The following is a 13,899-nucleotide window of genomic DNA, read 5'->3' on the forward strand; positions in this document are numbered from 1 at the left end:
ACCGTATAATTATTAATTGAAACAACACACGTTTAAATCAGTATTTATTATAAATATTATTGACCAATTTTACAATTTTGTCTGACAAAGTATTGAACCACATCGAAGAGTTGTCGTGTGATCGATATTCGTGTGTGAATATAATAATATAGAGTTTAATAAGTTCATTTATGGTAGCGGTTAAAAAGGAGTGTTTTCATTAGTCTATTCTTGTAACGGTGGTTCGATAATAACACGCATTCCTTCTCCATTTTCAAGATGCACCTTTAACGTTTCATATTTGTATAAGCTAAACATACACAGTACGCTATTATAAGTTATAGTTATAGTCAATGAAGTATATAAACGTGAATATTCTTGTCCTAGTACCTATCCCATTGTTTAAAAAAACTATGTCGTTTAAAAAAACTATGACATTTAAAAAATAATAAAAATATAATATTGTTTGATATAAAATGTATATTATATACATAGTATTTTGAGTCGTGTATCTTCAATTACACAGTTTAATAATGTAGCAGACCAATGGAATTATTTGCTATTTTTCCCACATAAACAATAGTCAATTTATTGTTAGGCTTATTATTTTATGGTATATAAAAACAACGGAAGTTGGGTACTTCAGAAATAATTATAAGACACCCGAATGGGTCTTAAAAGTCAGCCGACCGAACGGAGAAGAGAATATACCAATTCCAAACGGGTGGAATGAAAAAAAAGATGGAAGTTTATTAAAAAATAAAGACACAACTGAAATAATCTGCAAGGGAATCTATTATACTTTTATTTTATTTTTTAAATACTCCAATATATATTTTGTCTTGCTGCACGACTGTGCATTAAACAAATAATAAAATTCCGCTCATATAGTCATATCGCAGAACACCAGCCATTATAACCATAAATATATATCAATAAATGGTTATACTGATATATATATAATATTATAATTAATATACTGGGTCATTCAAAATGTATTTGTACTATTTTTTAAGTTTGTAATATTTTGAACGGGAACATACATTTTGAGATCAATATTTTAAAGTAGACATTTTTTTTTTGAGCATTTCGATTCCTAAAAATAAAATTTCGAACGAGTCGATCATAAGTTACGAATTGAGTGGAGTAGTGGTCCAAAATTTAGAGGGATACCAAAAAACGCTCATTCAAACTTTAAATCGCTATCAAGCTTAGAATTTTGCATTAATTAAAATTGTTTGATCGCTAAAATTGATAAGAAAAATATATTCACCATAATTATATGTTTGTTAAAAAAAAAAAACATACCTTCATAAGTTTTTCAAAAGTTGACCCCATCTAAAAGGTTGTAAGAAATTATAAAATTTACAAATAAGTTTAGATATTCTTGAATCAAAAAACTTTCTCATTAGACATTTATCTCTATTTTGAATATTACGATGGAACGACATAAATTCTGATGTACCATCTGGCACGCACAACAATACTGTGTCTGAATAATTAATGCATGCACTGCCGTATACGGTTTTGTTATTTTTAACCAATTTTTCTATTTGCAGGTATGATGCGATACAGCGTGCCCACTTGCAGGCCGCTGGGCGAAGAGGGCGATACGTGCAGACCGCACTCTGGCGACGTCCAACCCCAGAACATCACCGTCACCTACCCCGACGGATCGTCTGCCGATCTGTACGTGCACACGATGCTGTGTCCGTGTGCTTCTGGACTTGAGTGCTCGGATGGTATGTCGTGCACAGGGCTGGACGGGGCTGGCAAGCTGATGTTGCGCGAGGACTACACGGACGTGGATGACCTCAACCACCTGCGACGATAAGCACAGCCACATGGCGATATCCCCGTCGCTTATCTATTATTATTTTATTATTATTATTATTATTATTATTAATTATTATTTCATTGCTATATTATTGTTTTCACCACTGGTGGAACACCAAATACGATTACTGTAATAATATCACTGTTATAATTTATACGTGCCCACTATTTTTATAATACCACATCTAATATTATATTATTATAATACACGACTACACGAGTCCTAGGTATACTATACTGCAGTGCAATTGACACGTATAGGTACACACTCCGCTGCAGATCGTCCGACAAATCGTTTGGAAAAGTTCCATCCAGATTTTTACTTTCAATATTTACCGAGTTAATCATATTATTTGTCATCATTTTTCTGATACACTTATTTATATCCACCTTAGCTTTTAAAAATTTTCATTTTGATTTTGTAAGAAAAATAACATTAACAGAAGCTCTAAGAAAACGATTTTTTAATTTCAGTTTAAAAATGAATGTTAAAATAAGTCTTATGTGTGGGTCTTGTCTTATGACTCAAAACCGATCCGGTCGGGGGAGGGCATAACGGTCATGTCCACCATGGTCGGTATTTCTTTACCTACACAACTCCTCCGAATGAGAGGATTGCACGGCTATAATTTAGCCTCGTGGCATAATTCATAAACATTATTATAATAATTATCATTATATTAATATTATGTTTTCCAATCGTTTTCATTAAACATATCATCACTCCAAGAGTTGGTATCGATTGAAATTCACTTTGCGTGTACCTACAATACTTTAAACGCTAACATGCTCAAACGAATCGTAAAAAATCTCCCGCAGTATCGATACCATAATGATATTTATTACTACAGGCTATAATAATATTATTGTTGTAATAGTGTTGCGCCACGTGTAACCGGAAGCGGTAATCGTAATATATCGTAATTACAATATTATATACGTGTGCGCACTTCAACGCGTATTTAGACGATAGAACGATACAATAATAGTATAATATTATATACATAATTATACGTGTCACGTGAACACTAAACGTGCGGTAGAACCCGTCACCGTATACGGTGGCACGTTTTGATAATTGGACGGGTGCGTCAAACGACAAATTCATATAAACAATATCATATTATTTATAATATTATATCATCGTATAGGTATCCCATATTATAATAGGTACGCGTAAAAAAAAAAAAATAATAAATTGTACACCATTTCACCAACACGACGCGCGCATAACATTATTATCATATTGTAGTTTTTCCGTAATGGGATCATATTATTATTATTGATAATATGATTCCAGTCGCGTTTACCTGTAATTTGTAGTGCCATGAACGTATTCCGCTGATGTGCGCACACCTATAAGTCTATAGCAATAGAAGTATACGGTGTAGTAGGTATATATTTTATAATTAATGTTACAGTGTTTAAAGCATAATATTATTGTCGTGCGCCCGATCGGCGTACAACACACGCACTGCAGAAATGCATGCAGTCGCATCATTGTCGGTGGTAATAAAATTCATAATAATTGTTTTGTTTTTCCGTGTGTATTAAATATTATACTATTATATACCTATATGCTAGAAACTGAAGACGACGGGTGATTACCTCCATTGTCTATTATTATTATTATTATTATTATTATGTTTATGTGTATGTATTATGTTTGTTCGCACTTTACGGTCTGTAAAACCGATTTTTTTTTTTTTTTTTTTTTAATAGCATATAAATATAATATTATTATACCCATTATAATGTGTATAGTGTTATATAATACCAAACGAACAAAAAGCGTCTCGTCTTGTTGTCCTTTCCGTCCGCCGTCCACCTCTGCACGCGCGTTCCTTTTCCTATTTTTTTTTTTACGCGTTTGCACGCCGAACTCGACCGCGTCCGCGAATACGACTTTTTTATGGATCCTGTGCGACGGCTGTACGACGGTAAAATGCAATATTATTATTATTCTTATTATTAAAGTCTACAGAAAACGCCGCGTTGGAAACTCTAAACATTTATGTGTCCGGAAAACAAGTCATTATTATTATCGTAATAATGTAATACTGTTTAAAACATACAATAATATTACGTACCTATTGTGTAAAAATATATAGGTTTACGTGTAGTATACGGTGCTCGCGGATATTAGTATTTCTTTTTATGATATAATTTGCCAAGGCGTAGCAATCGGTGTGAATGCGATGAGTACCTACTATTTCGTTATTAAGATTTAAGATGTAATAGCAAAATATGGTTTGCAGATGTCACAGCTCACAGCGAAACCGGACGCCCATTCACATCCAGTTTATTAGCTTTTAGATAAATTTTAACATGCAGCGATTCGATAGCTTTTTTGATTTCCTTACCTTCGCGTGGACGGAAGAAAATAAGAAAATTGAAAAAAAAACACAATAAAAACGTCGGATGAAAGATATTTCAGACTTAAGCGCACCGATGTCCTTATTTGTGATCTAAGATGTAGAATAGACATTTAATAGCCGTTTACCCCATTCTCAATATACATGTGTTGCGTGAAAATTTCGTTTGGGAAAAACATTATGCGACTGTGTGGAGGTCAATCGTTTTATTTGTACAGTGTGACTTACCGGACCGACGTGTCTTACAAAGCCCCGTTTTATAGTTTTTATTTAAATTTTTAGTAGGTATATTACCCACCGATATATATCAATATACACGAGTACTGTTCAAACGATCACCTTGGAGAATTGAAAACTTGGATTCACATTGTGACTATGTAAAACACAATCTGCACTTTAAAAACGTTAACTTGGCCTGTGGGGGGTGAGCGGCGTGCTACAAAAAGGGTGGATGACCAGGCCCGGGAAAATCGTCTTTTAAATATCGATATTTCCATTAAATCTATGATAAATATGTATAAAGCTAAAATAGCCTTTTTTAAAATTGATCTTTAAAAAATATTAACATCGACGACAAAGTCCATTGGCTACAATAGAAAGTTATGAATTAGTGTAATTAAATACAATTAATATAAGTTATAAAGTTATAAGTTATATTATCCGATATGATAAGTAAATCGAATAAATATTTATAAAAAATCGATTTTTTAGAGTTTTGAATAGCTTCAAAATTCACAATGGCGGGAAATAAGTCCCAACAAAATTTGGGTATATTCCAATTTTACGTACAAGATAATCCTACAGCCAAGAAATGTATTGGATAGATTAGAAGTTGATTGCTAAGGTTGTGCCACCCACAATTTCGGGGTCATGACGATCGATCATATAAAACTAATGGATAATGGTTAACACTAAACCTATTATTATTTTTATCTTTTTTTTGTATTTTAAATTTGAATAACTAAGACAATGAGTAAATATACGTTGTACATTATGTTTGTACAGATTGTTTTCTTGTTATTATTTCATCCGAACAGAATATTAATTATAAAGAAATAATAAACCTAATATATTTACATATTATCATAAATTATGCAAACAGATTATCGAAGCAGAATCAAAATTATAGTAGATGTGTTCAAAGTGGCGAAAATTACCTAAGCGGCTAAGCCTATTAAAATTGTATAATTTATCAGTTTTATTGTAACGTTTACACTTTACCTGATTTTTTTTCGATAGATTCATAAAAAAGATAATTTGATATTTTTTTTACACTTATCGCGTACAAATTAAAATATAAATTAAAAAATATATAAACGTGGACATTAAAGAGAGGTTATTTTTACACATTATGTAAATGAGAATAGCAATAACTGCAGGTACGTTTACGTATATTATACTTGTATGAGTTTTATCTAAATACCTACTTAGATTTATTTTTTCCCACGAGTAAAATATGTAGGTAATACGAATGATAAAACCTAAAATAATTTTAGATAAAACATTATATTGATTTTAAATTCATATTATTTTTCTCATGGGGTTCAGCCAAACCATCTAACATAAAACAATTCAAATATTCCAATCCAAATGCCTTCGACAAATTACCAAAGCCCCTTTTTACGTCTCAAACGATACACTCCATAAGGACCTCTCTATTCCAACAGTCCAACTCGTAGCCAAAACTCTATACAAACGATTCCACTCAAATCTCTCCAACCACCGAAATCCTCTAATCTCAAACCTATCTACCCTCAGCATTCCAGGTGACCCTGGAAGACGTTTAAAACGAAAATGGTGTCGGGACCTCCTGACTGAATAAAACCCATCCACAACTCCAAGAAGTCCCATCACTGGATGGATTCTTCGCTCAAGTCTTCAGTCACTTTTTATTAATCTATTACAGCACTTACGCTTATTGTAAAAATAATATATTTACAGATTGTGTAATAAAACTAATTAAAACAAAAAAAAAAAAAAATAAATATTATTTTTCTATTCATCTATTATAGCGGACAATGATACCAGTGACGATTCTCAAACGAGTTATCAGTTTCAAACACCGTTTAAATTACTGCAGAAACGTAAACAAAAAATCGCATACTCATCAATAAGTATATTATAATATGAATGCGGCAACAACACGCTATCGATCAAAACGATCTGTTTTATTAAAAACATAAAACAAATATGTACTACTGAGTGTATTTACAAACGTAGCGATTTCTCGTTAAAAATTACCGAAACGATATTACTGTTCACAAGACTATAGTACGTACTATAATATTAACACGTCTTATAACTTATGAGGCACACGGAAGGTATGTAGATCGTCGACCGTGATTTAGTGGTTATAATATAAGTATTATGATCGTATATTATATACGTACCGGAGAAAAGTTTATATTGCGAATAAAAAAAATTGAATCACATTTTGAAAATGTTGAGAACAAAATGCATGTAATCGGCTAAAACGAAAAAAATAATATAAAATACCAATAGTAGGCAATGGCGGAACAAAAAACCACGCCAGTGTATTAAATTGAATACTTACAATATTTTCAACTTGTGTACAACTATACGTTTTGTACAATTACAATATTTCGGAGGTGTATAAAAAGTATATTTCCAAATTGTATTGCGTTTTATACATATGTACCAACTGTGCAATGTGCACTTGACTTTGTTATTATTAGTATTATTTTATGCACGTTTATATAGTTGTATCGAAAATAGAAAATAAAAGTGTATGGAAATGATCAAAACTACGTAATAATACAATTTTGGAAGTAAAATATGAAACTCATTTTTGCGTTGTTTAAATTCGAAGGAGAATTGTGATACGTCTGTAAAACGGAATAATAATGCTCGCATATGTATTGTCATTTGAGACATTATTAAATTTGATTATATTCTTCTATAATATAATATAATATTATTTTTTGAAAATCTTGAGATTTTCATATATATAGTTTCTACTTTTCTAGTGAAATTGATCAAGTATTAAAATTGAACGTCGGGTTTAAAATTAATAAAGTTTTTTGTGTATAATTTATCATGTGACCTGGATCAGTAATTGAAGAATTGCAAAATATTCTCACTGTAATATTTTAATATTTATAGTCCACTTAGCTAGTCCAGACATTCATACATTTAATGTTTATTACATATTTTCCAGTGAAATAAAAGAAAAAAAAAGAAATATTTTGGCGAAGTATATATTTAACAGTGACGGCATAAAAAGTTTGAAGGTATTCCTACAACGTACGCCATAAGACTATATTATTTTTTTCAAAATATTTTTCAATGCCTGTAGTTAAAGCTACGGTTTAGCACGATTGTGGTCTCTATGATATCAATGTTTAAAATAATTACATAATTTTAAAATTCATTAAATTTCGCATTGATCTCTTGAAAATAATTATATAATTATTGAGTGTTATACAATTATAATAAATAATATATACCTAGTTATAATTTATAACATTAAAATTAATCTTATACCTTGTTGGTTATTTCAACGTTAATATGTTTTTATTATATTTGTAGGCGTTTTAAAATTATAGTATACCTACTTCAAAAATATCGTCTACACAAATGAATAAATTGTTCCTATTCAAAAAAAATCATAAGAATTATTTTTTTAGGTTTTTTTCTATTAATGTCGACAAAAAATGTTCGCTCAGTCAAAAACCTTGAAATTTTAATTTAAGGTTCTTCAAAAGTTATTTATGTACCGGAAGATTATACCTAATGTATATACCCGAAAGTCTATTCACAGTCTAGAAATATCTAGTCACAATATTTTTTCTAAGTATTTAAAGTAATAATTTTGAAGAACTTCGTAAAAATTGTTAAAAATGAAAATAATTTTTTGGAATATTTTGTTCATTCCAAGTGATATAATATTATATATTGTGCATAAATTATAAAAATTAAGTAGGTTATTATAATTTTTTATCAATTTAACAATAATTTATCGAATAATACAAAATAAATTTTGATATGATAAATTTAATTTACCTACGGGATTTCAAACGGGGTATTGAATATATTAACATTTTCTAAAATAACGATTTTTAGTGGATTCCTATATTTTAACCATATTATTTTATGATTTAAAACAAAATATTACAATTTATAATTATAAAGACAATGTATAGTAATGTATAGTTAATAATCGACTATTACTGTATCTCAGTTCTGAGTCCCGTCCCGCACTGGAATCCGTCGGGTCCGCCCAATAGTGGCATCACTGATGTGATTTAGATTGCCTATAATATACGCCGGTAAAATATCCTATCAGTGAGATCACTAATAAGTAAAGAATATACATAATAATATTATTATGAAAAAATATTCTCTCATTAAACCGCTAATGGTTGGATGCGGTCAAAAAATACGTGATTACAATAATTATTAATACTGTTGTTGTTATTTTTATGCATATTTGAAACGCGCAAAAACACATCGCATGCGTATTCCGCCAATTTATTGTTGTCGACGTACCTACACAGGTCAGCCGGGTCATCACTAGCCACGGAAAAAGCGGCGGTCTACTGCCGGATCCGCATGATTACGAAGGTCGTTTTGAAAGTCGACAAAAAAAAAAAAACGGGTTTTGAAAAGTAAATCGAAAATATCGTTTCGGTATTTCCGACAAAAAGAATCACAGTCACACACGAATAACACAATGCGATTACGACATAATTATTCAAGATCATGGAATTTAAACCAATTTTTTCCCCACGAAGATTATTTTATAGTTATCCATACGGTAAAGTTCGTACTGTTTATACCTAATATTTGTTGAACAAATTTTCAGTACGAACCACGCGGATGTGGTATTTAGCAAATAGATTTTCAGCTTTGAAATAATATTCGACCAGAAAACAATATACCCGATTTTGTGAGAACATTAAAGGTAATAATAAGGCTGCATTGATGTAAGGGAAAAGTAAAGCATTTATTCAAACATATTTCAGTGACCCAGATTTATTTCGTGGAAATATTATGTAATATTATATTATGCTACAACAATCAAGTGGATACACAAAATCACCATACTGGGTTATTTGAATTTCTATGTATATACTATATATAGGTACCTATATTTTCAACTCTCGAAGATAGATGTACTTACACATTCATTAGATTTTCCATTCGTAGTTTTTTAGAATACGTGGTTATACTGTATACGTATAATATACTATTATTACTGCGACCGACGTGCACAAATAAATCCCTTATTATGTAGGTACCGTCTTGTGATGAAATCAGAGATTCTTCATCTTCATCTTCTTTATTATTATTATAAAATGGTAATGCTGCGAGGCCGGGGTATTAGAATATATGTTGGAGATTCGATGATTTTAGTACGCAGTATATAAATATATAATATGTATCATGTCGTCATGTTATCATAATGGTGTACACAAATCAGAATCGAGCGAAGTTCTCTGTAATTTGGGTTTATTTTTCTCATGGTAATAATATAGGTATAGGTAATATTATGTTGACGAGCCCTTGATTCGGTTGACGCTTTGACGAGTGTGCAACATTGTAATTATAATATATTAACATCATTAAAAATCAGCGGTTGCAATTATATTATTAGACGATATTATCACGTTTATTATATTATGAACACGTCAGCAGTAGTTAAGTGTTAATGGATTTCGAATAAAATATCGAGTCGTCGCGATTGCAGAGGATATTAATATTATATTATATCGTTTTGGGCTTAAACGGGTTCGTACCATGATTTTAAGACTGTTTTCACATATTGTAATAACGTACGTCTGTTTGACTTCGTAATGCTAAAATCTTATCGGCATCTTATTATCATATGACGTGTGTTTATAATTTTTTTTTATAATTAACAGGTAATGTATGTTGAATCTATACAGTATAATATTATATAACATGCATTATGCCAATGATAATATTTTATCCGTTGATCAAAATAAATATTTATTAAAAATGTGCAATAATTGTATTGTAATGATGATAAAATATTATCATTAACAGTAAGTGTTATACATTATACTATTCAAATAGTATGTACCATTATGAGTAACTTTTGAGAAAAAATAAAATTATTAATTATTATACAGGTTGATTTTTTTTCCGCTTGACACATCTCGTATTGATTTCTGTTTGAAAAAAAAATAATTTCATAAGGTTTAAGTTGATAACAAAACAATAAATTAAATTTAAAATAAAAACTAAAATAAATACATTTTTAGTACATACACTGGACCGGGATATACTTCAGGTAAGTAGTTAACATATTTTAATTATTTTCGAATGATGAACCAGTTTTTTTTTTAATTTATCATCATTAAAAGTTTTGATGAGAGAAGTGAGGTAGTTCAATATTATGGGGAATAGCCCATGAAATCGAGGTTTTCTATTCCGCTTGTCGATAGGTACCTTCATTAAACATGATTATAAATATAATTATGCACGAATATTCAATTAGTTTGAAAAATATTCAAAATAAAAATTTTTGAAATACTCAATAATATGCTTAATTTCAAATAATAAAATTAAACTTATCAGGCACCCTTGAAAAGAAAAACCGATAAAGAGAACCACAAAAAAAATATCTATTTTTTTGATGTCTTAAGCGCAAAAACCGATCGTGCCGATGAGTGTCTGTCGTCCGAAAAACCACTTCGATCTTTAATTAATTATAATATCACTTCTAGAAGACGGTTTCCGGCAAGTAGTCGTTAATTTTCGCTGTGGACTTTAAAAACCGAGTAGCGATCGTCACATGTATTTTGTTTTTGTACATTATATTTTTGTTACATTTTGACTGTAAAATAAAACTGTTTTTTGTCGTCCAGCGATGGCAAAGGTATGACTTTCAAATTCAATGTCATAATATTAATTATATTAATCGCAATATCGTATCTATAATAAATATAAACTACGAGAAAATAATACATCGTTGAACAAAGTTCCACTTGATCCAAAACAAAATGTTGAATACATTTTATTAAAATCGGCCCGGATAAAACATTGTTCCATCTTATTGTTCGAATAAAATGGTTTCAATCATAAAATCCGTTCATCATAAAGTATAGAATCGAATAAACATTGGTCCAGAGTGCGATTTGTTTGTATGTAATCGAGTCGGATTACAATGTACCTAATACTAATAATGTACTTCGAAATAAAATAATTTAATTTTTAATTAGATGAGTACATTTTTAAATTACTTTCCTATATTTCCTTCAAATATAATAACTATAATATCACTTTATGCAGTGTTACAATAATATGTTTGTAGGCTGGTGTGGCGCAGTGGTTGTCCTCAATCACGAAACGTGTTCTGAATGCCAGAACCGACTCGTGTCAATAGTTCCCGGATGGGTGACCACCCGGGATTTAGTGACAAATCATTGTCACACACACAGTGTTCAAATGAACTGTACCCTACCACACAGCGAAAAATCAACTTAAAAATAACCTTCACTCAATGCCTATGTTGCAGCGGGTTAATTAATAATTAAAAAAAAAAAAATTGAGATCATTTAGTATATGAAATAATATGCGTGTTGTGGGAAAATGTTACCGCACATTATTATACAATAGTACAATACAACATATTTAACTACGATTGAACGTTCATTAGTGTATACCCACAAGTATTGGCGCAACTAGAGAGGAATTTTCTAAGCACTCCAAATATCAAAATTCGCAGTTCCAAATTGTCTGTATTGGTTTCTTACGATATTGGTAATAGTAAAACTTCTGTTTTTATAAATAATAATTTATTATTTTATTGATATATTTTAAAATTATTTTATTTTTCTAAGTTATTTTAATGTATAATGGTCAATGGAACCATCAAATGGTTTATTAAATTGTATCCATCATCATTGTAAGCCGTCAGCTGTCGTACTGTATACACAAATATGTTGAATTAGTACCTATGTTTTATTTTTAACTATTTTCCTAGATTCCAAACCAACGCTCAACAATCGTCGATAACAGGACGCTACAACCACATGTGTTGTCTCAGTCTTACAAATGAAACCATAGCAAAAACTGTTTTTCGGTGGAAAGGACCAAAAAGGCTACAGTCATAACTAAGAAATAACATTTTCAGCACATAAAAAAGAGGACTTTGGCTGTGAAATATTGTTTTTATTTTTTCGATATAAGAACTACAAAAAAAGTTTGTTTAAGTTAAAACACAAAAATAATTGATTTTTAAACAAAAAGAACTTTAAAACTTTTCCATTATTTAAAGAGTTATTCAGAACTAAAAGGAGCTAAATCGATCAAATGTACACATATTTTTACATTGGTTACAATAAAACCGAAAGTATACCTGTACGATATAGACACGATTTCCACAAGCCGCATAAATTAATTGTATTATATTAAGGCTGTTGAAAGCGAACTATTTTTAAGGGGTGGTATTTAGAAAATATTCTATAATATCCATTGTGAGTTATATATGATTGATCATTAGTGTGCTCCCTGAACGCTTTATGTAATTAAAAATAAACTACGGCTAATTCTTGGAAATCAGTAACGCATAAACGCGCAGTCACACATCACTAAATTTTGCAGTCAAAAAAGTTTCAACATGAAAGTCCCGAAAAGCGGAAGAAAAATTCACCCAGTACAAAACCCAGTACAAGATTTTAATTTTAAAAAGATATTTGAATTCCTTATTCTATTTTTTAGGTTATGTAGGAAATGGATTTTCGACTTTTGTATTGTTTAATTAGTATAGTACTAAATGAATTATATATAATATAATGTATTTTTTTTTTTCAAAATTGACCTTTACTTTAATGTTACTGAAAAAATAAAATAAAATCGAAAATCCATTCCTTACATAACCCAGAAAAGAGGGTAAGGAATTTAAATATATTTTCAAAATTAAAATCGGACTTTTGATACTGGTTGAATTTTTCTTCCGCTAAATGCACGAAAAAACGCACAGCTTTCAATAGCCTTATACTATATAATAATAGCTTTAAAACAAAACCAATTAAATAACATGACAAAAACGTTTATTCATATAAATCTATACATTGGATTATGACAGTATATATTATAGCCATATTGTTATTTACATGTATATTTTTTTTACTGAAACTTGTCTTCAACAAACATGTCCTTCCAGGTTTGGGTTTAGAACGGCTCAAAATTTATGTCAAACTGACGCTATTATTCCGGAAGCGGATGGCAACTGTGCTCGACCAAGTGTGGAGATCTGACTTTGGCACGGTGCATGGAATACCTGCAGAAAACCTGCCTTCACAGCCGCAAACACGGGCACTAAAAACTTCAGACGGGTGAACGCGCTAAATGGTGGACGTAAACGGATTCGGACGGATTGTCCAGCGAACACATAGGGCGCGTCCATCCGGACACAAAATCTAGGAGTGAACAATGGACGAACGTGCAAGGTGGCGTACGACATAAGCACAGTGAAAGTGAGTGGGGAGGAGAATCTTTCAAAGCAGCCACGACGTTTAAAATCCGGTGCCCAAACACTCCTCATATAACGTTACGAACTCTATACATCACGGCCTATGTCCATAGCACAGAAACAAAACATTCTTCGAGCGAATCCTTTCACCCGGCTGCACGGCGAGGGACGTCTAGGACTGACGGCAGTTACTGCAGTCGTCTTAGGTTATCTATCATGTCTTGGAGACTGGCCGTTTCGTGGTCT

General features: G+C 30.9%; 1 protein-coding gene across 1 annotated transcript in view; it reads left to right on the top strand.

Moving 5' to 3' along the window:
* The window catches only part of LOC132943146 (astakine-like), a 52,355-nt gene extending 49,032 nt beyond the window's left edge, over positions 1–3,323 (top strand). Inside the window, exon 3 of the mRNA XM_061011988.1 lies at positions 1,539–3,323. Within this exon, the coding sequence (XP_060867971.1) occupies positions 1,539–1,813 (275 nt within the window). The 3' untranslated portion in view covers positions 1,814–3,323. The remainder of the gene's footprint in view (positions 1–1,538) is intronic.
* The last annotated feature ends 10,576 nt before the right edge of the window (positions 3,324–13,899 follow it).

This window comes from Metopolophium dirhodum, chromosome 4, assembly GCF_019925205.1.
Source record: "Metopolophium dirhodum isolate CAU chromosome 4, ASM1992520v1, whole genome shotgun sequence".
Lineage (NCBI taxonomy): Eukaryota > Metazoa > Arthropoda > Insecta > Hemiptera > Aphididae > Metopolophium > Metopolophium dirhodum.